At 43.0% G+C, this 26781-nt stretch overlaps 1 protein-coding gene across 3 annotated transcripts in view; it reads left to right on the plus strand.

Moving 5' to 3' along the window:
* LOC128703155 (probable ribonuclease ZC3H12C) overlaps window positions 1-26781 on the plus strand; it is a 225699-nt gene that overhangs the window by 189693 nt on the left and 9225 nt on the right. For 2 of the 3 annotated variants that reach the window (XM_070103390.1, XM_053797726.2), the window contains exon 2: window positions 15412-16709. In XM_070103390.1, the coding sequence (XP_069959491.1) occupies window positions 15472-16709 (1238 nt within the window). In that variant the 5' untranslated portion in view covers window positions 15412-15471. Of the gene's footprint in view, window positions 1-14657; window positions 14788-15411; window positions 16710-26781 lie in introns of those variants that run through there. The other variant, XM_070103391.1, reaches the window with a different exon arrangement.

Here is a 26781-nt window from a genome sequence, read left to right on the forward strand (position 1 = left end):
CTATTTGTGGTTGAAGGGATCGATTCACAGCTCTTGGCCTCTGCTGGGTTCACTCCTGGCTTCGAGTCTTATCGTACCTCTTCTTAAAGCTATATATGTGGATCCTGCCTCTGTCACTCCACTCTAAAGAAATACTTCCTATCGTCCCTGCGAGTCATTGTTTTCAGTTTCCAGTTGTGTCGTCGTGTTCCTATTTCCCGCCATTCGGAAATCCGTCCCTATGCACCCTATCAATTCCTCTCAGTATTTTGTACATTGTTGTCATATCACCCCATAATGTTATCACGATTAGTTCCCTAATCTGTCCTCATAATTCATACTCCTTAGCTCCAGGACCAGTCTCGTTGCAAACCTCTGCACTTTCTTCAGTTTCTTGACATGCTTGATAAGGTGTGGGTTCCTTACTGGTGCTGCATACTCCAGTATGGGCCTAATATACGGCGTATATAGTGTCATGAATGACTCCTTGCCGCGTTTGTTGCAACATTTATTTAGCTGACGTGCGCTTCAGGTGATATGCTCAGCACAATGCTTACCTCAGGGTTCTCCTTGAGTGAGGTTTGCAGCCTTGGCTTGGCACTCTTCCAGAGCCTGTACTGCATTTGCTGTCTTCTTTGCTCCCCCCAAATCTTGAAAACCTTGCATTTGCTGGGGTTAAATTTTAATGGCCACTTGTCAGACCAAACCTGCAGCCTGTTCAGTTCCATTTATAGTCTTTCTTGGCTCTCACTTGTTTGTATTCTCCAAATTAGTTTCACATCATCTGCAAACAATGATACCTTTGTTTCTAATGTTACCTCCACATACACAAGAAATAGTACTGGTCCCAGTACTGATCCTTGTGGACGCCCATTCGTCACACGCGCCCATTCCTACATCTCTTCCCGGAAAATCACTCGTTACTGTAGTTCCTCGTTATTTCCGCCTGCTTCTCCAGGTTTTGTCCCAGTATCTTGTATATTGTGTCAGAAACCTTCTTACACTTCAAAAATATATATTTCACCTATCCGTCTCTCTCCTGCCTCACTTGTTTACTAAGTTATAGAAGTCTCTAAACTCGTGCTGGTTGTTATTTATACACCAACTTCTTTTTGGGTGCTCTAACACTCTTCTGATGATCTACTACATAGCCTTACAATGTATGTCAGTGTTAGTGGCCTGCAGTTTAACGTTACCTGTCTGTCACATTTCCTTAATACTGGGACTACATTTGCTATCATCCACACCTATGGAAGACTTACAAAAGATTGTGTCTTGTGATTCACGCCGTGCGTCTGCTCCATCTCTCAGGACCCACCCAAAGATGTTATCTAAAGGGGGTAAAGGATTGTTGCAGGAGTCTAGTCATAGCTCCTATCCCTGCCTCATTGACTTACCACTTTCCAGATTTACGCTCCCTGTCATACCTACTTTTAAAACTACGTATGAGAGTGCCTCCACAGCTGTGCGTGTGCCAGCGCGCGCACATTTGTATTCGCTTGTATATAGCAGCCTAGCCGGATGTGGTCATTAGGTAATGGTTATGGGTGGTGTTGCAAGAGTGAGTGATGGTGGAGGGTATCTCAGAGACCAGTCATGGGTGGGTGGGAGTCTTGTTGTGTGGAGCGAGGACACACTGACCTGTTTCACTCGGGCTTACATCCTAATTCCTTGTCCTTGGTTAGCACTACTGATACCTGAGGCTCTACCTTGTTGTTACTACTGATACCTGAGGCTCTACCTTGTTGTTACTACTGATACCTGAGGCTCTACCTTGTTGTTACTACTGATACCTGAGGCTCTACCTTGTTGTTACTACTGATACCTGAGGCTCTACCTTGTTACTACTGATACCTGAGGCTCTACCTTGTTGTTACTACTGATACCTGAGGCTCTACCTTGTTGTTACTACTGATACCTGAGGCTCTACCTTGTTGTTACTACTGATACATGAATCTCCTACCTTGTTGTTACTACTGATACATGAATCTCCTACCTTGTTGTTACTACTGATACATGAATCTCCTACCTTGTTGTTACTACTGATACATGAATCTCCTACCTTGTTGTTACTACTGATACATGAATCTCCTACCTTGTTGTTACTACTGATACATGAATCTCCTACCTTGTTGTTACTACTGATACATGAATCTCCTACCTTGTTGTTACTACCGATACATGAATCTCCTACCTTGTTGTTACTACTGATACATGAATCTCCTACCTTGTTGTTACTACTGATACATGAATCTCCTACCTTGTTGTTACTACTGATACTTGAATCTCCTACCTTGTTGTTACTACTGATACATGAATCTCCTACCTTGTTGTTACTACTGATACATGAATCTCCTACCTTGTTGTTACTACTGATACATGAATCTCCTACCTTGTTGTTACTACTGATACATGAATCTCCTACTTTGTTGTTACTACTGATACATGAATCTCCTACCTTGTTGTTACTGCTGATACATGAATCTCCTACCTTGTTGTTACTACTGATACATGAATCTCCTACCTTGTTGTTACTGCTGATACATGAATCTCCTACCTTGTTGTTACTGCTGATACATGAATCTCCTACCTTGTTGTTACTGCTGATACATGAATCTCCTACCTTGTTGTTACTACTGATACATGAATCTCCTACCTTGTTGTTACTGCTGATACATGAATCTCCTACCTTGTTGTTACTGCTGATACATGAATCTCCTACCTTGTTGTTACTACTGATACATGAATCTCCTACCTTGTTGTTACTACTGATACATGAATCTCCTACCTTGTTGTTACTACTGATACATGAATCTCCTACCTTGTTGTTACTACTGATACATGAATCTCCTACCTTGTTGTTACTGCTGATACATGAATCTCCTACCTTGTTGTTACTGCTGATACATGAATCTCCTACCTTGTTGTTACTACTGATACATGAATCTCCTACCTTGTTGTTACTACTGATACATGAATCTCCTACCTTGTTGTTACTACTGATACATGAATCTCCTACCTTGTTGTTACTACTGATACATGAATCTCCTACCTTGTTGTTACTGCTGATACATGAATCTCCTACCTTGTTGTTACTACTGATACATGAATCTCCTACCTTGTTGTTACTACTGATACATGAATCTCCTACCTTGTTGTTACTACTGATACATGAATCTCCTACCTTGTTGTTACTGCTGATACATGAATCTCCTACCTTGTTGTTACTACTGATACATGAATCTCCTACCTTGTTGTTACTACTGATACATGAATCTCCTACCTTGTTGTTACTACTGATACATGAATCTCCTACCTTGTTGTTACTGCTGATACATGAATCTCCTACCTTGTTGTTACTACTGATACATGAATCTCCTACCTTGTTGTTACTACTGATACATGAATCTCCTACCTTGTTGTTACTACTGATACATGAATCTCCTACCTTGTTGTTACTACTGATACATGAATCTCCTACCTTGTTGTTACTACTGATACATGAATCTCCTACCTTGTTGTTACTACTGATACATGAATCTCCTACCTTGTTGTTACTACTGATACATGAATCTCCTACCTTGTTGTTACTACTGATACATGAATCTCCTACCTTGTTACTACTGATACATGAGTCTTCTATCCTGTTGTCACTGCTGATATAAATCTGCTTCCCTGCTATCACTACTGATATATGAAAGCTCACTTCCCTGCTATCTACACTCTCCAAGAACAGTGTGCTACACACTTAGGTTTAAAACCTATCTACCACACGAGGGTCAGTAAGGCTGCACGTGGCCTGTACACCACCAGTCCAGAATACTGTAATACCTAAAAGAAACAGTATATTAAATATTCCGTGTTTAATGTAAGGTGTATATACATTGAGTGGGTTGAGTTTGTAAATAATCAGTTGATATACCAGTATTATTATTATTATTATTATTATTACTGCCGTACCCACAACATAGTGAACAATGTATGTTTTGGATCCTGTATATCATGTTACAGAAAGTATATATGCAGGGTATATACATTGTGAGGTGTATATATCTCAGTGTATATACACTGAGTTTGCTCTAATCCCTATTTTAGTTATTGAAAGTATTCTTTACTGGTAGCGAACAGGTGACATGCAGTCTTGATCACCCTCGTGTAGTAGATAGGCTTTAAACTTCATTAACCAACTTATCCAAACCTCATTAACTAGCCTGTTTAAAAGCTTATTAGCTAGCCTGTGTAAACCTCATTAACTAGCCTACTTAAACCTGGAGATTACCTGGAGAGAGTTCCGGGGGTCAACGCCCCCGCGGCCCGGTCTGTGACCAGGCCTCCTTAGGTCAGTGTCCCAGGATGCGACTCACACCAGTCGACTAACACCCAGGTACCCATTTTACTGATGGGGAACATAGACAACAGGTGGAAAGAAACACGTCCAATGTTTCTACTCTGGCTGGGAATCGAACCCAGGCCCTCACCGTGTGAAGCGAGAGCGTTAACCACCAGGCCACCAGAGCCCTCATTAACTAGTCTACTTAAACCTCATTAACTAGCCCACCTAAACCTCATTAAATAGCCTTCCTTAACATCATTAACTAGCCTACCTAAACATCATTAACTAGCCTACCTAAACCTCATTAACTAGCCTACTTAAACCTCATTAACTAGCCTACTTAAACCTCATTAACTAGCCTATTTAAAACTCATTAACTAGCCTACTTAAACCTCATTATCTAGCCTACGTAAACCTCATTAACTAGCCTACCTAAACCTCATTAACTAGCCTACCTAAACCTCATTAACTAGCCTACTTGAACCTCATTTACTAGCCTATTTAAAACTCATTAACTAACGTATTCGTGTCTGTTGATGTTGGGAGAGGCGGTGTATGTTGTGTCATGGGCAGGCAGTGCCTGGCTCGCAACAGCTGCAGGATGTACTTGTAGTGTCTTTGTTGACCAGCACACCTCTGTATTTGTTATGTATCAGATATTTCCTGTTTTATACTAAGTACATCCTTGTACCATCAATGTATCCTCCGAAACTCGTGGACCATTATGCTTACATTATAATACATACCTGGGTCTGGTCCCAAATCTGCAAACGGCCATAGAAAAATGGGTGTCCTATAAATCTAGACCATAAGAAAAAATGAGTATCTTATCTTGAACTATAGGAAAAAATGGGTGTCACATAATTCTAGAATCAAAAGAAACTTGGGTAAAATAGTTTGAGTAAAATACGAGAAAAGGAACGAGGCGCGGAGGCCATCATGACGTAACTGCATCATGGACGTGTCAGACATAGTACACGTGTACGTTATCTGTTCCTTCCTTTGTGCGTTTGATCCGTCCGTTGACGTCAACGCGAGATGTCAGGGAATGCTTCCTGGAGCTCCGTATTTATGTTACGGGCGTTTGGTTTACAGCGAGTTAGGTTGAGATTTGTTCGTTCAGTGTTGTGTACTGGAGATATGTATGGCTTAGGTAAATGTTGCTACTGCTATTGCTGCTGCTACTGCAGAGCACTACTGGCATTCAGGGTACTACTGGCACCCAAGGTACTGCTGGCACCCAGGGTGATGCTGGCACCCAAGGTACTGCTGGTAGTGGCATCAAGGAATATTTCAGGATGGCGTCATTCGACACGTTATACTGGATTGGTTGCTGGTAATGACGTCAGAAAACCTGTCTTGTGAACCACATGATCAGCCCTGTTGAAAGGTACACACACACACACACACACACACACACACACACACACACACACACACACACACACACACACACACACACACACACACACACACACACACACACACACACACACACACACACACACACACACACACACACACACACACACACACACACACACACACACACACACACACACACACACGTCACACATGAACCCTAGGAAAAATATATCACTGGCTGGAGCAACACTGGTATCATCATGCAACTTCCTCTCACTTCACTGGTATCATCATACAACTTCCTCTCACTTCACTGGTATCATCATACAACTTCCTCTCACTTCACTGGTATCATCATGCAACTTCCTCTCACTTCACTGGTATCATCATGCAACTTCCTCTCACTTCACTGGTATCATCATGCAACTTCCTCTCACTTCACTGGTATCATCATGCAACTTCCTCTCACTTCACTGGTATCATCATGCAACTTCCTCTCACTTCACTGGTATCATCATACAACTTCCTCTCACTTCACTGGTATCATCATGCAACTTCCTCTCACTTCACTGGTATCATCATGCAACTTCCTCTCACTTCACTGGTATCATCATACAACTTCCTCTCACTTCACTGGTATCATCATACAACTTCCTCTCACTTCACTGGTATCATCATGCAACTTCCTCTCACTTCACTGGTATCATCATGCAACTTCCTCTCACTTCACTGGTATCATCATACAACTTCCTCTCACTTCACTGGTATCATCATACAACTTCCTCTCACTTCACTGGTATCATCATGCAACTTCCTCTCACTTCACTGGTATCATCATACAACTTCCTCTCACTTCACTGGTATCATCATGCAACTTCCTCTCACTTCACTGGTATCATCATACAACTTCCTCTCACTTCACTGGTATCATCATACAACTTCCTCTCACTTCACTGGTATCATCATGCAACTTCCTCTCACTTCACTGGTATCATCATACAACTTCCTCTCACTTCACTGGTATCATCATGCAACTTCCTCTCACTTCACTGGTATCATCATGCAACTTCCTCTCACTTCACTGGTATCATCATGCAACTTCCTCTCACTTCACTGGTATCGTCATGTAACTTCCTCTCACCTCACTGGTTGTAGGTTGATAGGAAGTGAGGCAAGAAAGGGTGTGGGTAGACAGGTCGTGTTCAGCGGAGGCAGAAGAACCATTGTAACAGGTCACAGGTACCTAAAGGATCTCTTGTGTTTGTTAATATAATTAATTCACTACACTTGTCAACGCTCAATAAGACACACGAGCGACATTTTGGAATCAATATTGGCGAGAGGTAACACCCTCACCACAGGCTTCTTCTGTCAAATGGAAGAGAATACAACATGTCTTATTCATCAACCTGTCGATATTGTATAATGTCAATGATACAGTTATGCAATAGTCAACGACAAATCACAATTAAGCTGTGAAATACTCTCTCTCTCTCTCTCTCTCTCTCTCTCTCTCTCTCTCTCTCTCTCTCTCTCTCTCTCTCTCTCTCTCTCTCTCTCTCTCTCTCTCTCTCTACCGGAGCAGGTTAATTTAGAGAGGTTAATACAAGTGTTTGGTGGCATGTATTAAAACTGGTTAATTGCATGATTATTTCCTTCCACTAAATATCAAATTCTTTCGTGTCTTTAAAGAAACTACGTATTTGTAACATAGTTCAAGGTCACTATGCTTCCTGTGTGTGTGTGTGTGTGTGTGTGTGTGTGTGTGTGTGTGTGTGTGTGCGTGTGTGTGTGTGTTTATACACTCAGTGATAGCTCTTTGCAGGTTCAATTTCTCTTAATTCCTGGGATCATTGCTCCCACTACCCAGTCCTAGACCAGGTCTTATGAGCAGCCAGGCTGGTAGTTATACCAGCACCTTGGTACCACAGCCAGGCTGGTGCTACCAGCACCTTGGCACCACAGCCAGGCTGGTAGTACTACCAGCACCTTGGTACCACAGCCAGGCTGGTAGTACTACCAGCACCTTGGTACCACATCCAGGCTAGTAGTACTACAGCACCTTGGTACCACATCCAGGCTAGTAGCTCTACCAGCACCTTGGTACCACAGCCAAGCTGGTCAGGAACTGTCTCAAGGAACTTAAGAAATTCCCTCTTGAAGATTTCCAGCCTGTTCGTAATTACCCTCATGTATGAAGGAAGGGCGTTGAAAAGTCTTGGTCCCTTTACACTTATTGAACTATCTCTGTTTTCATAACGAACACCTTGCACCGCCTTCCAAGCTTCTTGGTCTTGTAAAAAGTAATTCCAGTATGTAGATTTGGAATCAGTTGGAAGCTGCTGCTCCCGTTTACTAAATAAAGACAAGACTGAAGCACTGCAGTAGGCCTACTGTCTCAAGCCAGACAGGGCCTCCTAAGTCTCAATCTCACATATTTGTGAGATATTTAAATCTCCTCAGTCATAGCTTTCTCATACGCTACTTGACAGATTTTTTCACTCATTAACAATATTTCCAAACCTTCACTTTCTAAATCTAAATTTATCCATTTTAAAATCCTTGTTTCCATTATATTTTTTTAGATGTTCTCAGTACCCTGTTTTATATTCTTAATTGTGAAAGATTTTTTTAACAGTGGATTAATTCTATCTTCATTTGTATGTTGTTAAGTGTATTTATATCCAGTGTGTAGTATGGAGACCAGAACTGAGCTGCCAAGTCTAATGATTTGAAGAATTTTACGATAACCTTGTGTGTACTCAACTATTGCAGGGGTCCAGCCATAGCTTCTGGTTCCGCCTCTTCATTGATCGCTTCTAGGTCCTCTTTCTCCCTGCTCCATGAGCTTTATCAAACCTCGTCTTGAAACTATGTATGGTTCCTGTGTGTGTGTACGTCCGTGCGCATGCGTGTGCTTGATAAAAGGTTGGTGGTCACTATAAGACGCAAGAGAGGTGAGTACGTCAGTAAGGTGTTGAAACCCTGGCCACCAACAAGGTGATGGCTCCCCCGCCCACCCACACACTTATACACTGCGCTCCTTCACCACCACCAGGATATAACCTCCACTAAACTACATTTGTAGCCGGAGCCAGTTTTCTGTGCCTTCGTGTTTCCTTGTGTTCTTGTACCGCCGTCCACAGCTGGTTACGGCATGTACAGTAAACTAGCCACTTAAGAGTCTTAGTTTAAATATAAAACGTGTCACTAAGTACCTGGGGCCTTGACTCACGAAATAGTAACAATACGATTGTAAACAATTGTGGTGGTTTGAACCTGTGGCAAGTCAGCTTTACGACTCACTCGCCATGGGTTCAAATCCAACCCTTTCCGTGGTTTACCCTGGATAGTGTTCCGGGGATCAACGCCCCCGCAGCTCAGTCCTTGACCAGGTCTAATTCCCTGCTGTAGAATAAGCCCTTATTAGGAAAGCGTTTATTTATTTAAAACTTGATCTATTCTTTTGACATGAAACTCTACACAACTCTACACAGCAAAACACTTGACAAAGCTCTATACCTGGAGGTTATTCCGGGGATCAACGCCCCCGCGGCCCGGTCCATGACCAGGCCTCCCGATGGATCAGAGCCTGATCAACTAGGCTGTTACTGCTGGCCGCACGCAGTCCAACGTACGAGCCACAGCCCGGCTGATCCGGCACTGACTTTAGGTATCTGTCCAGCTCTCTCTTGAAGGCAGCCAGGGGTTTATTGGCAATTCCCCTAATGCTTGATGGGAGGCTGTTGAACAGTTTTGGGCCCCGGACACTTATGGTGTTTTCCCTTAGTGTACCAATGGCGCCCCTACTTTTTATTGGCGGCATTTTGCATCGCCTGCCCAGTCTTTTACTTTCGTAGGGAGTGATTTCTGTGTGCAGATTTGGGACCATTCCTTCCAAGATTTTCCAAGTGTAGATTATGATATATCTCTCCCTCCTCCTCCTGTGTTTGTTTTTTTTTTTTACTCTTTTGACTGGTTTCGAGAAATTTCCCACTCTCAAAGACTGGCCCTTGACCAGGCTTGTCTGGTAATTACCTGATCAACCAGGCTGGTGCTACAAGTGGCCCGCTGGCCCATCACAGCCTGGATGATCCGGTACTTGGATTAGGTAGTCGGGTTTATTCAAGAAGACTTGCATTGCTTCAGCAGTATTTCTGTTATCTTCTGGTAGAGTGCTAATAGTCTTGGACCACGAATGTAGATAGTGTTCTCTTCTTGTGTCCACGGCACCCCTTTTTTTCTCTGACACAAGAAAATTTCGTCAGTTCATCATTTGTCTTCCCATTGACTAGATTACTGAAATTCTCTTTTGAGATTGGAATCTATATAATAATTGGAAAGACTTCAGTCTCACTAATATGGTATTTTAAATCTTATAGTTATAATCTCTATAATACAGTGAACTTATACAGGACGGAGTCTGGTAAGACCCATTTTGAGGTAATGTACATCTTTCACGTCTGATAAAGACCCATTTTGACTCGTTATAGACCTTTTTGTTACTGTTGCTCTCGGGACGACGCATGTGTGTACTTACCTATTAGTGGTTGCAGGAGTCGATTCACTGCTTGTGTGTGTGTGTGTTTGTACAGTCAGTGTGTGCAGTATAGTTTTTATTTTGGCAGTTTCGTAAAAACTTGATAAGGCTCTAAATTGGGCGTAACGTTAACCCAGTTAAGGCTTGTTTTATACAGTGTGTCCTTATATCAGCAGCCTGATAGCTGAGGCCAGCAACCAGGAAGTCTGGTTTGGGGCAAGTATCTTCACCAGGTGCCAGATAAATTAGGCTGTAATGGATATGTGGGGCAGCGGGCTTCCAGCAGCAACAGCCAGGTTGACTAGGCAATCACCAGACGAGCCTGGCCTTTGGCCGGGCTCCGACAGTGGTTAAACTCTGGGAGCTCTTCAAATGTATAAAGGTATGGGACCGGGCCGTGGGGGCTGTGGCCCGCGGACGCGAGTAGAGGTAACCTACTGTACAGGAGTACTACTGCTTGTGCCATTACCTCTGTACATCCAGCCACAGTGAAGTTCAGAGGTGATGTAAGGTGTTCGTGAGTGTACAGTGGATCAGTTTTACACAAATGTACAGTTGAATCATGAGAGAAAGGTGGAGGGTGTGAGGCGGGCTAAGTTAACTGTCAAGCCTGGTTAGTGATGCAGGAATACAGTCACTCAGCGAGTATAACAGTTTATAAGGATGTGTGTTGTCTCTCAGCTGGTGGACCAGTCACTCAGCCAGTATAACAGTTAATAAGGATGTGTGCTATCCCCGTCATTCAGTAGCATTATTTTGCCCTGAGGGCAGAATATATTGGGCAGTACCACTGCAGGTGTCGTGTGCGGCTCCAGAAGTCACGCAGGAGGACTCAGGGGTGACAGTCTAGTATGAAGAAGAGGCTAAAAGACGTCTTGATTAGGTTAGGTAGGTTTGTCAGGAAACAGGACAAATGTTTCCTAATCCGGGTCTTAGTCATATGATGACCCACAGTTGGAGCTTTTGGTAACTTGATTATTTTTACACGGGATATAGTGGAATTTTATATGGGAGAGACGGGGTTTTTACACAGTTTGGCTCCGCCCCCTGCACACTGTGGCAAGAATATATGGTATGTACCCTACCAGTCTCTCTTTGAATTTATCCTCTATTTTTATCATTGTGATTTTTTTTAAGTTTTATTATATATTTATGTACCTATTCTTGAAGTTTCTTATTCCCTACAGTATTAGAACGTGAGGAGCACTATAGTAGGTCTGGCAACTCCTGTCTGCACCCAGCCATTTTTCGCTCGTATATCTAACCTATTTTTAAAACCACTCAAGGCATTTGCTTCAATGACGCAGGTTGGCTGTTTGTTCCATTCATCTGCAGCTCAGTTGGCAAGCGCTAGGCACTCTCCTCGCCCCTTTAATGCAACTGCTATGCTACTTATCAAGACGTCCAGGAAACGTTTTTTCCACAAATAAACTCTTTTGTCTTTAGAAGTCACTTTTGGCGAAATTCTTCTTTGCCTTGATCAATGTACATATGTTTTACCTCGACTCCTTAATCTTGCTGTTCCTTATAAAGGACGTAAGCTGTACAAGAATTATCGTCAACGATATCCGTGTAGAAGAGTAAAGGCTAAAATGTTTTTCGAGGTACAGTGTGACTTATCCAGTGAGACAGTTCACTCCACTCCAGATTTACACTACTTGCAAGTGTCAAGTACACTCCACGCCAGTACTCTACACACTGGATAGTTGACACTGGTATAAACCTTGGTAATAAATACCGAGAAGTTGGTTTAGAAAGACACGTAAGCAAACACTGTATCATATTTATTAGAAAACGTTTCGGTCCTGGGACCTTGATCACTTCTAACATACAGAGGTTGACACTACCTGCAGGTATTAACTCCATCCTTGTCTGTTGCAGTCTTCAGGTACACTAACTTTTCAAATGAATATATAATTGTAAATCTAGTAAATCCTACCTCTTCCTTACCTGTTTTATGATCTCTTGTTTCCTCACTCATTTGTGACTTGACAATGACTCCGGATGAGCCGAAATGTCGTCAAAAGTTTTGCCTTTGAAGCGTTGGTTATTTGTGAATTGTTCCAGTAATGTTAGTTTGATTTTTTAATTATTCGTATTATATATAAAGCACGCAATACACCAGTCACTGTTAAATGGCATGCGTGAGAAAGACAACTTTAAGAGTAGTGTTACGAATCTTGGCGTAGCTGTGTGTGTTGGATCCAGCATAATGCAGTATAATGTGATATTTTGACGACTTTTCGTCCACACTGGACTTATTCAAGTCACAGAAATGAAAATTAGACACATGTGCAACATCTTTGTATCTTTATTATAGACGTTTTGCCATCCAGTGGCTTTATCGGTACAAATTCAAGGACATGAATGGAAGACAGCTGAGCTATATACCAAAGGTAAGGTAATCAGTCCCTCAGCCTTGGGTCTGGTTACCTCATCTTTTGTACATAGCTCTACTGTCTTCCATTCATGCTCTTGAATTTGTATTGATGAAGCCAATGGGTGGCGAAACGTCTACAATAAAGATACCCAGATGTTGCACATGTGTCTAATCATCATCTTGTCGGTACTGTATACCATTCATGTACATGTTACAGAGAAGCCAGAATGAGCACATTTATGTAGCTTAGTGTGTGTACGTTCTTCGTACTGTGAGAGAGGTGCATCACCTGGTGGTGACCCAGGTAGGTACACTGTAGCACTAATGTCTTTATTTCTGTAATAATGTTGACAGAATTACCGACAATATGTAAAGTAAAAGGACACAAGTGCAACTAATGTGACATTTTATTGTGGCAACGTTTCGCTCTCCAGGAGTTTTGTCAAGCCGTTACAAGTACATATACAAGGTATACAGTCCTAGCTGATATCAATGACATATTACTATATAGAAAGCCGCTTCTTATGCAGAGCATTTCGGGCAGATTAAGTAAGTTTTTTTCCCCAGGATGCAACCCACACCAGTCGACTAACTTCCAGGTACCCATTTTTACTGATTACCTGGAGGTTACCTGGAGGTTATTCCGGGGATCAACGCCCCCGCGGCCCGGTCCACGACCAGGCCTCCCGATGGATCAGGGCCTGATCAACTAGGCTGTTACTGCTGGCCGCACGCAGTCCGACGTACGAGCCACAGCCCGGCTGATCCGGCACTGACTTTAGGTATCTGTCCAGCTCTCTCTTGAAGGCAGCCAGGGGTTTATTGGCAATTCCCCTAATGCTTGATGGGAGGCTGTTGAACAGTTTTGGGCCCCGGACACTTATGGTGTTTTCTCTTAGTGTACCAATGGCGCCCCTACTTTTTATTGGCGGCATTTTGCATCGCCTGCCCAGTCTTTTACTTTCGTAGGGAGTGATTTCTGTGTGCAGATTTGGGACCATTCCTTCCAAGATTTTCCAAGTGTAGATTATGATATATCTCTCCCTCCTGCGTTCCAACGAGTACAAGTCAAGTGCTTCCAAGCGTTCCCAGTAGTTAAGGTGCTTGACAGAACTTATACGTGCAGTAAAGGATCTCTGTACACTCTCTAGATCTGCGATTTCACCTGCTTTGTATGGAGATGTTAATGTACAGCAGTATTCCAGCCTAGAGAGAACAAGTGATTTGAAAAGGATCATCATGGGCTTGGCATCTCTCGTTTTGAAAGTTCTCATTATCCATCCTATCATTTTCTTTGCACGTGCGATCGTGGCACTGTTGTGATCCTTGAAAGTGAGATCCTCAGACATTACTACTCCCAGGTCCCTTACATTATTTTTCCGCTCTATTGTATGGCCGGAGTCAGTAGTATACTCTGTTCTAGTTATTATCTCCTCCAGTTTTCCATAACGGAGTAGTTGGAATTTGTCCTCATTGAACATCATATTGTTTACCGTTGCCCACTGGAAAACTTTGTTTATATCTTCTTGGAGGTTAACCGCGTCCTCAGCAGATGACAGCCTCATGCAGATCCTAGTATCATCCGCAAAGGATGATACGGTGCTGTGGTGTATATCTCTGTTTATGTCTGATATGAGGATAAGGAATAAGATGGGGGCGAGTACTGTGCCTTGTGGAACAGAGCTCTGATGGGTGAACATAGACAACCGGTGTAAAGAAACACACCCAATGTTTCCATCCTCGCTGGGAATCGAACCCAGACACCCACGGTGTGAAGCGAGAGCTTTAGCTACCAGGCCGGTGGTCTGGGTGTGATTTGAGTTGAAGCTCAAATCACACCCAGCAGCACACATCTCTTCTTACGAACGTTGAATTATTAAGTAAGTAAAGTCAGAATTTTTTTAACAGAAAACGGAGTCAGGGTTGACAATGCTACAGGTATCGTGAAAGTGAAGGTGGTAATGACGTATAGGTGACGTAGCGTTGACGTCAGCACTTTCACTACCTTCTACGGGAGGCAGTAAGCTGTACGCCGGGTCCCCAAGCGCCAGTTTCTCTTATATTTACCTTTATATTTGTGTGTGGGAGAAGTCTTACCTGGTTGTATCCTCACCTCTGAGAACACAGACATTGTCTTGGATATAACTGTGATCTCTGGATCAGATTGTGTTCGGCCGGACAGTGTTGAAGGTATTGTTGATCCTGCGAGCTTACCTCCGTCAGTAGTGACAGAGAACCCGCTGTAACTGGAGGTACATTGTGTTAATATGGTGCATTATATATGTGTGTACCATACGCTGCTGTTGCCTACCAACAAACACAGGCTGGTGGACACAAATTTCTAGTCAGTCGAGTTATCACTGGCCATGTGTGGTGGAGTGTTCTGTCATGTTTACCTTCTACTTTACCTAACAATGCCACGTCTGTAAGTGTGAGCTAAATTTGTCTACTGAGCCGATTCACTGCCTCGCTGTGTGTTCGTAGTGTCTTCAGTGTACCCATCATATTAATGTAAATACTGATGTTTGCCCTGTGTTGCAGTGGTATGTGAATGTAACAGATTAGGAGGGTGTAACATGTGATATTACACTCTACACCTCTGTATATTAATGCATAAAAAATACTGCGGTGAAAAAAAATAAACAAAAATCTGAACTCCTGCATATGCTGACACATTCGTCCTCTGAAGATGTTTGTGTAAGCACATGAAAGTGCTCGGAGTTTCCTGTTTACTTTTCAATGTTTTTTTTTTTTAATATTTGCAGTCACGCTTTTTGTTGTGAATTCGATATTAATGTATCTGTTGTATTTCAGGATGTGGTGCCCCTGGTGGTGGGTGAGCGCGGGGTAGTGGGCGGGTGCCTGCTGACCGCTATGTCCGGGGTGGAAGCAGAACCACAGGCTGCCCCTTCACCGCCCCCCTTGCCAACCCACACCGCCGCCCACCCGCCCATCGATAAGCACCAGCATGACCCTTGCATCGTCAGCGAGGGCGTGCCTGGGGTGGTGGGCAGAAGTAGACGCAAGCTGGAGAATGAAGACAGCAGCTATGATAGTGACTTCGAGCCCTGTGAACGTACTGAAGATGACGAACATGAAGATGTGTGTCGAACCGTGTCTGACACTCTGTGTGCAGAGTACGCAGAGTACGTCACCCTGCATAGTCCCTCTACCACCACCACTACTGCAACAACCACCTCTACTACCACTGCCGCTGCTACCACTATCACTCCGACTACTGTCAGCCTCGCTACAAGCACCACTACCACTACCACCTCATCCACTACACCGTCAGTCATTACAGCATCATCCAACACAGCCTCCGTCACCGCAGCAACAACAGCCTCCGTCACCACAGGAACAGCAACTACAGCATCTGTCACTACAGCAACAGCAACTACATCATCTGCCACCACAGCAACAGCAACTACAGCATCTGTCACCACAGCAACAGCAACTACAGCATCTGTCACCACAGCAACAGCAACTACAGCATCTGTCACTACAGCAACAGCAACTACAGCCTCTGTCACCACAGGTACAAGAGTCACAAAGTCCACCAGCACACCATGTACAGGCAGTGGAGGCAAAAACAGTCATTTCAGCGTGAGATGTGCATCACCAGTAGTGCGAGTGTGTTCAGCACCAGCTGTGTCAGTGACACCCCCAGCTATCACCACCGCTGTAACACCACCAGTCACCAGCACTACCATAATGACCATAGCACAGTCTACCCCAGCGTCCAACACATCTGCAGTGGCTACATCTGTGACCAGCAGTACTGTCAGTACCCCGGTATGCAGTCCAATAGCGGACCAGCCAGGGGGATTAGCGTGGGTAGTTCTGCGTCCCAGCTATGCTTCACAGGTCGAATTTGGTGTCAAACTGGGTTACTCCGAGTCTCTGGTGCAGATGGCGCTGGTCAAGCTGGGAGGCACGCCAGACAAGGATGAGCTTTTAGCTGAGCTTATACGTCTTGGGACCAGCGTCCCCCGAGGCGATGGAGACGCAGATTCGTCGGATGACGTGACGGACACCAAGGAAGATGTGGAACAGCAACAGCAGCAGCCGCTCAAACCTATCATCATAGATGGCAGCAACGTTGCTATGAGGTAAGACTTGTGTTGCTGTTCTCTCCTGTGTGCTAAATTGTGCTCCCTCAAGCACTCTTGTTGCTGTTCTCTCCTGTGTGCTAAATCATGCTCCCTCAAGCACTTTTGCGTGCAGGGTAAGATGTGATATAAAATACCGACAGGTGTGAAATGAGCCACATCCGCAGTAATAGGATATTTTATTGAGACGTTTAGCCACAAATATCTTCAGTCCTTAGGAAGACATTCGTAGTAGAATGCATCCTTAAAATACCCTAATACTGCGCATGTGCATTTATTAGACATTTGTCTATCGAGTAAGTACAGAGAAAAACCCACAATGTAAACACAAGGACATTGAAATAAAATATCCTAGTGTTTGCATGTGTCATGTTCCAACTCTTTGTTGCTATCGTATGTTATTTTGATCATATGAAGGTATTTTATTTTTCGCCCTTGGCATTACTATTCGTCTATAGTTTACAGCTTTTAAAAACCCTTCGTTTTTTTAATTGTATTTTTTTAGATTTTTGTAAAAGGGATTTTTTCTAATTACTATTTGTGAGCTAAAGTCGAATAACTTTGAAATCTTAGTGACACAATTAACGTTATTAATTATTCTGTCGCATCACAAGTATTAAAATTTATTTTTTTTGTTACAAACAAATGCGAATGTCGAGCGTGAATCAGGATGCGGCATAAGACGCTTCAGCAGAGACTAATGAAATCTCGGGGTGAAACCTCTCGTGGGAGGCCAGCGAGGCCTAGCAACGATGTTTTTTTTTTTGGTAAAGTGACTTATAACGCAGCACACTGTTAGCCATGAGATGATATTAACATTTTTAACTATACCAGTACCGTTAGATTAGCCGACAACACTGTCGAAACTTTGGCACATCCCTACGGCCTGTATAATAGTTTATTTTGAATATAATAATATAGGGACTGCGCAGTGCTAGCACCAACAGCCTGGTTAATCAAACTGTTAAATGAATGGCATAGTCTGGGGTCGGGCCGCTGGGGGCGCTGACCCCCAGAATTGTCTACATATATAATGAATAAACGAGTTTATATTAGATTGTTAATTTATAGGGAAGCACTAAATCCTTAGGGGTTATGTAATGCTTGGGGAACAGGCGGCAACTAGGTTTGATCTGAAGGAGGGAGACTAACTTTAATTTCTTGGCTCGAGAGTCTTCACTGGCATCATTCATCCTCCTTGAAGAACAACAGTGTGGAATTTACGTCTGAGTAACCTTGATACTGGTGAATGGCTTTTGATTCAAGAAATTGGGCCTAGACTCCTCTTGGATGAAATCTGTCTTCATTTCCCCCAGGTGTTGTATGACTCCCTATGACTTTAGCGCTAAGAACACTGTCAGCATCCCTGATATGACCGGATATAGGGAAGTGTACTGGTTGGCCAGAGTTGTCGAGTCGCAGGTAGGGTTATTGAGGCAGAACTTTGGGTAGTTAAAATGTAGATGGACCGGTACATGAGTGGGAGTTGGTTCTGCCAGTAGACCTGCCGCAGTGTTTCTGTATTCTTGTCATAATTACTTGGGAAGGAACTGATAACATATATTCATGTATATGTGGTTGCAGGGGGCGAGTCTTAGCACCTGGCCCAGCCTCTTCGCTGGCCGCTGCTACTGGGTTTACTGTTTCCTGGCTTCGAGTCTTAACGTACCTGTTCTTAAAGCTAAGTATCGATCCGACCTCTACCACTCAATCCAAGTTATTCCACTTCCTGACCATTCTTAAGGCTGAACAAAATACTTTCTGTATGTGTGTTAGTGCTGGCAATAACAACCTTGCCTTACCGGTGTGCGTATTAGTGCGGGGTGCTGCCAGTAACAACCTGGCTGCACCAATGTGTGAGAGGTTATGACAGGTGTAAAACAGCAGAGTTGCGGCAACAGCAGCAGCAGCGTGCTGGAGTCGGCCTCGGCAAGGCAGTGTTTGCGTTATAAATTGCCTCGTCACAGCTTCCCGGATCTTGTAGAACCTGGCGTTCTGCCCTACCTACCTTAACTGTCCCCTTCCTACCTTCCCTCCACTCTCCTTTCCTTCCCTATTAGTCTTCCCTATCACATCACCCGCCGATGTGATGTGAGGAGATTTTTGCATAGGAACGTAAATTTAAGTGTATACTGATTGTAATTAAGAGTTTGTAAGATTTGAGAACGTAAGAATGAAGGAATACTGTAGCAGGCCTGTTGGCTCATGGTAGGCAAGCCGTTTGCCTGTCATCTTACAAGTTCGTGAGACTGAAGGAAAAGATTAGCAACCTACCAGTACAGAACATTCAACAAGGCTTCCGGTTTCACACTCGTGTGAGTGAAGGATAACATCTCCCTGGCTGATTGCTCTCTACCAACCTACTAGCTATATCTCACACTCGTGTAACAAGAGAACAGCTACTTCTTGAATGGTTAATTTATAATGACTTAGGCAAGGAGACATTATTATTAATTTATCGTAGATTACACGGATGTTTGTTGTTTATATTAGCTTGTACCCTGACTTGCTGTTGACAGTCATGTTCTGTGAATCAAGTACACCGTAGGCTGGGATAGGCTGGTGTACGAGTTTCTCATAGTAACGAGTCACTCTTGTTAATTGGATTGAGGGGGGAGGGTCCTCTCTAGCACTTAATGATACTGGACTCTCTTCTCATTACTGGAATATACACGGGAGTGTATATCTTTATAGACTGGTTACTTAGTGGTGTATACTCAGTTACATGCAAGTGTATATGTAATGTTTAATTTACTCACTAATGTGTGTACACAGGTGTATATATAGCTGTGTGTATACGCTGTTGAACCTCTCTAGTGTATATACACAGGTATATATCTGTATTTACACGTGTATATCTGAATATATTCAAAATCTGCTTGTTGTTAATGTATAGGTTTACGACTTTAACCTTTATTCAGTCGATAAATAACGTGAGCCCATCTTGCTGTCTTTTGCAGGGGTCGAATCTTAGAAATGTTGTAAGATAAGATTTTGTTCGGATTTTTAACCCTGAAGGGTTAGCCACCCAGGATAACCCAAGAAAGTCAGTGCGTCATCAAGAGACTGTCTTATTTCCATTGTGGTCCTTCAGTCTTGTCCACCAGGATGCCACCCACACCAATCGAATAATAGCGAGGGACCTACTTGCTAGGTGAACAGGGACAGGTGTAAGGAAATACGCCCAATGTTTCTACCCGGCCGGGGATTGAACCACGGACATTCAGTGTGGGGCGAGAGCGTTGCCTACCAGGCCACGGGACACGTTCAGTAAAACGTCAAACAATTTACGTTACGAGAATTGGTTGTAGAAAGACACAAAATATAAGGCTTTATTTTAGACGACGTTTCATTTAGTTTTGAGCGATAGGTGTGTAAAATAGACTTAATGATGGTAGAAGTTATAATGGTATCTACAGTATAGATTAAAGCACAAAGGCGCATACGTTTCAGAACATGTTTTAATTGAAGAAAACCAAAACGCAGATGTGGTATACACGGATTTTGCAAAGGTGGTGACACAATCATAGGGTGAATGCACACAAAATGACGGCCATAGGCACAGCGGGGAAGATAGGCAAATAGATTCTCAACTTTCTGACAACACAAAGAGTAATAGTAAACAGCAAAATCCATCATTAGTGAGGTAAGATGATAAGTAAGACACGTGCAACAGTTAGGTATCTTTATTCCGAAACGTTTCGCCTATACAGTAGGCTTCTTCAGTCGAACACAGAAGAGGCAGCAGAAGCCGTAGAGATGTAAAGACGATGTAACAGTCTTTGAGGTAGTCAGTCCCCCCAGCCTGAAGTAGAGTTCTGCTCCAAGGCAAGGTCCTGGCGCCTCTACTATTTATCATTATAGCAGAGAAAAACACTCGACAGTTTTGTATCATCATTTGCGGATGACACCAGAGTAAGCATGAAAATCATCTTGGTCGAACAAACAAAAAAAGTCGGATATAAGCAGGGTTTTCCAGTGGACATTGGAGGACAGGATGTACACTGGCGATAAGGTCCACCTGGAAAGAATGATCTCAAGAGACACTGTATACAAAACCCACCAGGATTGTCAAATAGCACTAAAGAAACATGTGAAAGATCTGGCAGTAATTATGCCGGCTGACCTTGCTTTCAGAGAACACAAGGCAAATGTCACGACAGCCAGGAAAATGAACTGGGTGGATAATGTGATCTTTCGGAACAAGGGAAGTAGCGCCAGTGGTGACACTGCAAATCGCTTGTGCTCTTTCGTTTAGAGTATTGTTCAGTGTTGACTTAAACGTGCAAAGATTTACGGAGAGCATAGAGCCAATGAAACATCTAAGTTCTAAATATGTACTCGCTGGAGCGGAGGAGAGAGAAAGAGATACATTATGATATATACGACAACCAGGAAAATGACGGGGTGGATACTGAGAACTTTCAAAACAAGGGAAATAGTGCCAGTGATGACACTTTCCAACTCGCTTGTATTCTCTCATTCGGAATATTGCTTATTGTTGACGGCCTCGTTTAGGGCAGGAGAAATATCAGAATTGGAAGAAATAGAGATCATTTACAGCCCCCTTAGAGCCAATAAAGCATTGAAATTACTGGGAACATCTTAAACTCCTAAATTTGTATTCTTTAGAGAGGAGGAAGAGAGATACATGATAATATATACCTGTAAAATACTTGTGAGTCTGGTTCCAATCTGCACACCGCCATAACAACATACTGGAGTGAGAGATATGGGAGGAAGTGTATTATAAACCCAGTGAAAAGAAGGGCCGCATGGGCACAATAAGAGAACGTATCCGTGGTCCCAGACTGTTCAACACGTTACCTGAAGATATCAGAATCATTGTTGAGGTCTTCAAGAGAAAACCTGACAAGTACCTCCACTAAGTGCCAGATTAACTAGGCTGTAATGGATATGTGGGCCAGCGGGCCGCTGACAGCAACAGCCTGATTGACCTGACAAGCCTGGTCCATGGCCAGACTCTGGGAGTAGAAAAACTCTCGAAACTCATCAAAGGTCACTCCATTTAGGAAGGGCAAATTCCCAGGACCGAAGCCTATTCATTAAAAGTTCTTTATTCCACAATAATGTCCAGCTGCGTATTGCGTTATTATATCCAATTGTTGGCTTAGAGTTCTGTAGAAGTCTTGTCTTTACGTTGTAATGTACTCGGAAAAGTCGTAATGAACAACTGCGTAAATATCAAAGGTACATGTACGTGTGGTAGGTTCCTACGATAATTTACCCTTCCTAGTGTGGCGAATTCATACGATAAATTCCACGCTGCTAGTGTGGTGTGTTCCTATGTTAGGTTCCCCCCCCCCCCTCCCCTTAATGTGGGTGTTTTGGTCATCAAGTGGAGGCATGTTGGCCAAGGTCCCAGCTTCCCTCACCCACCACACCCACCTCACAAGAAATTTGTCTCCCTGTAGAGCCTAGCGTCACCGTTGGTGTGTCATGAGCATCGTTTGTTGACCTCGTGGCTTCTCTACAACTTCTTTGCCCATAGTTTTGGTGAGAAGGAAAATGAAAAAGCATGGGGAAACAGACTATATTCCAATTTGAACCATGAGTCATAAACATTAAGGAATGAACGTTTACCATTTTTTCGGTTCTCATTATATACTTATTGCGGCCGTTTTAATTTGCTTACTTATGTTAAACGTACGAATTTTTATAAATTTGTGTAGCTAATCCTAACCTAACCAAAGTAACCTTTGTAAATTTAGAGGAAACGTAAAAAATGACATTGAGAAACCTCTAGCAAATTAATGTAGTTAAAATAAGCTTTGTATTTGTAATAAGAATAAGAACATAAGAACATAAGAACGAAGGAACACTGCAGAAGGCCTACTGGCCCATGCGAGGCAGGTCCAAGTCTCCTACCGGCTTAAGCCAATGCACCCAACCTAGTCAGGTCAGGTCAGGTCACGTTGACTTAAGGGAGGAACACGGCAACCTACCTGTTAGCACAAGCTATCAGGTCTAACTCACACCCACCCACATCTACTCATGTATTTATCCAACCTATTTTTAAAGCTACACAACGTTCTGGCCTCTATAACGGTACCTGGGAGTTTGTTCCACTCATCCACAACTCTATTACCAAACCAGTACTTTCCTATATCCTTCCTGAATCTGAATTTTTCCAACTTAAAACCATTGCTGCGAGTCCTGTCTAGGCTAGATATTTTCAGCACACTATTTACATCCCCTTCATTTATTCCTGTCTTCCATTTATACACCTCAATCATATCCCCCCTAATTCTACGTCTTTCTAGAGAGTGCAGTTTCAGGGCCCTTAGTCTATCCTCATAGGGAAGGTTTCTGATACATGGGATCATCTTTGTCATCCTCCTTTGTACATTTTCCAGAGAATTTATATCCATTCTGTAATACGGTGACCAAAACTGTGCAGCATAATCTAAATGAGGCCTAACCAAGGATGTATAGAGTTGAAGAACAACCTGAGGACTCCTATTATTTATGCTTCTTGATATGAAGCCAAGGATTCTATTAGCTTTATTGCGAACACTTATGCACTGTTGTCTTGGTTTCAGATTACTGCTAACCAGAACTCCTAAATCTTTTTCGCAATCCGTAATATTAAGATCTACATTATTTAGTTTATATGTGGCATGGTTAATGTCCTGTCCAACATTTAGAACTTTGCATTTATATATAAAGTATTGCACTTTATTTTCACTCGATCTGTTACACATTTTTACCACTTGATTAAATAAAAGAGAGAAAGACGGTCTTAGAAAAGTCTGGGTTACCTCTTGAACCAGAGGATTTTCTTAGATTTTGTTTTTCAGTTCTTATATCCATCACTATCGTTGTTATCACTGGTAACCAGAAGGATTATTTTCGCAGCACACAGGCGGAAATCAACACTTCACGTTGCGATTTAAACCATTATAGTCACTGTGAAATATAATGACCCAGAAATTTTCATTGTCTGGGTTAGTTGCTAATGGTGACATACCTACGAAATATCCGTGACCGGTTCTAGGGTTCTAGCCTCGCAGTCTGGACCATCGACCCACAGCTACCAAACTGGTTGATTCAGTCTCTTGAAAACTACTGTACTTGTTCCCGTAATATTTCATATATCTTCTGGTAGCAGGTTGAATTTTGGGCCATGGATGTTGACACACTGTTCTCTAATTGTGCCCGTGGCGTCCCTGCTTTTTATTGGAGTCTATTTAGTATTTTCCTCCCATATCTCTCACTACTGTAAGTTGGTATGGTAGTGTGCAGGTTAGGGACCAGGTTCTAAGCTATCTCTGTTATAAAATACCTCTTAATCGTCCCAGAGAAAACACTCCAGGTACTTTGAGGCATTCCTAATAGATATTGTATGGATAGTTAAAGACCTCTATATTTCCCAGCGCTGCTGCCTCTCCTACAATGAAAGACGTTGTGAACATATTACAGTATTATTAGATTCATAGGAAAACTAGGGGCGCCACTGGAACACTAAGAGAAAACACAATAAGTGTCCGGGGCCCAAGACTGTTCAACAGCCTCCCACCAGCCATAAGGGGAATTACCAATAGACCCCTGGTTGTCTTCAGGAGGGAGCTAGACAGATACCTAAAGTCAGTGCCAGATCAGCCGGGCTGTGGTTCGTCCGTTGGACTACGTGCGGCCAGCAGTAACAACCTCGTCGATCAGGCCCTGATCCACCGGGAGGCCTGGTCATGGACCGGGCCGGGGGGGGGCGCTGATCCCCGGAATGTCCTCCAGGTAAACACCTCGGAAATAAAAGATATTCAGGTTTGATTCCAGGAAGGACAGCATAGATCTAATTTCTTGGTTGAAGAGAATATTATGGTCATTCAGCCTCATCAGGTACGATCCAAGGAAAAAAGAGGACAGATCCAGTTTGCATCAAGACCCCTGAGGATGGGGGGGAGGCAAGAGATCACAGTTGATTTAAAAAGTATCATCATTGGCAATGCGTGTGTTGTTTTGAAGGTTTTCGTAGTGGTTTAATGGCTTGTGCTTCACATAGTATGCTATGCTTCAGTAGCGATGAACTGCTTTGTTTGTGCAAGCAGTGTTTTGGGAATCCTGGTGAAAGCGATGCGCTTGTGGATGATTGGAGGTGTGGTGAAAGCTGACATCCTGGAGGGTGTAGACTTGGATGATCCTGGTGAGTGGTTATTACTGAGATAAGTGCATGATAAATTGGCTGCGTGGGGGTCCCCACGCTGGCTGCACGCGCACACACGCCAGGAACTTCTGATTGTGGTAGCTGCACCAGTCTCACAGCCCTATAATCACCATCTTGAATACTAAGTGCTTAATTGTCCACTTATTGAAGAATATAGAGATAGGCAGTATAATAACCCATGTGACGTACCAAGATATTAATGAAAATAAGATACCTAATATATTAAGCAAATTTACTTGTAACAGATAAATAAACTGTAGATATAAATCCATACTACCTTCCCCTACTACTACCATTACCACCACCTGCCTATATATACTCCCTCTCCTTTTCGTTAGTGTGACTTTGTAAATGGTCTAAGTCGGACCGAAACGTCGTCGTAAGCTCCTCTCTTCTATGTGCGGGTTATTTGTGTATAACTCCAGATGTACTCCTGTTAACATTTTTGGACCTACACAATACATTTAGGATTTTTTCGTGCATTTAGAAATGGGTTCTGTGGATAAACTACAGCTGTCTCTCTTTAGTTTTAAGCGAGTCATCCGTGAACCCGTTTCCTAAATGTACGGAAAATTCCCAGATATATTTATATTCAGAATGTAAAGTCTTATATCATATCGAAGTCTGGCCGAATTTTGATAATTGTTATGGCACTTATGTTACGTTCGTTAGATCATCACTACAATGTCAGTGCTTGTGGGCTTTGATATTCAATCTTTCTGGCACTGGCATGCCTGGGGCACTTAATGTCTCCTGCCTCGCTACCTCATTCGGGCAAAAAAAAAAACGTTCCCCTGAACGAATTTGGTTGGACTTCCTCCTGATTTTTTTGCAACATTGCAAGCTCATATGTTGATTGCAACACGAAAAACCTAGAGCTGTCATTCAACTTCCCTTGTTGTTTTGCAAATATATAAGTGCCAAATCAACCAGGTCGTGGTGGATATGTGGGGGTAGGGGGCTACTAATAGTAAGAGCCTAGTTGACCAGGAAAGCCTGGCTGTCTTAGAGCCAATCTGCAAGAGTAGGAAAACTCTGGAAATCGTTCATAGGTGGAGGTGTAGATGTGTGACCGTGTAGTAACACAAGATAGAGGTCCCTTGAACACACCACCGCTGGCCAGGGAAAGTTTACATCCGCTTTCTGTATAGTCTTACTGCAATTATATACCTTAGCGACGTCTACACCAGGGGCTAGTTTACCTGGCGCGGATGGCTGGGGTTATGTTCGTGGTGTCCGCTCTCCTGATTCACAGGTTTGCTCTGGGTCTGGCAGCTGCTGCCTCGCGCCACTCCACCCTTTCTCCTTATTGCTATCACTTTGCTTCTAGAATATAGACGTAAATGTTTCTCAGTTTGTATAATAAAACTAAGCGCTAAACCCACCAGGTCATACATCGCTGGTATATATTAGTACAATAATTGTATCAGATTAAACACTAATACCAGAAGGGTCATAATCTTCATTTGTATGCACTGAGAGCATATCACATTTATACATACAACTTGTTTAATTGAATCCCCATATTAGGGATTAGGAGTATCCTTGATTGGTGGTGCACAGGTGATGTGTAGCCTTAATGGCCCTTATGTCGATAGGTTTTGAGCCTAATATACTTTCTAGGGAGATAGATCCATTGATGCCGATGACTTAATAAACTGATAGCCTAATGTTGCTATGGATGACGGTTGTCATTCGATCAGTTGGGTTAAGCAACGTTGGGTCTGACCAATAACTTGATGGGTGATAATCTCTTCCCATATGTTGGGGGAGGGGGAAAAAAATCTCAAAAAGCCACAAATAATGGTTTCCTGCTCTACAATTCTATATTTTAAAACCTCACGAGAGGTTCCTTGATGCCGGTCAGGAGTTCTGGAGCTAAGGAAT

Source organism: Cherax quadricarinatus, chromosome 85 (genome assembly GCF_038502225.1).
Source record: "Cherax quadricarinatus isolate ZL_2023a chromosome 85, ASM3850222v1, whole genome shotgun sequence".
Lineage (NCBI taxonomy): Eukaryota > Metazoa > Arthropoda > Malacostraca > Decapoda > Parastacidae > Cherax > Cherax quadricarinatus.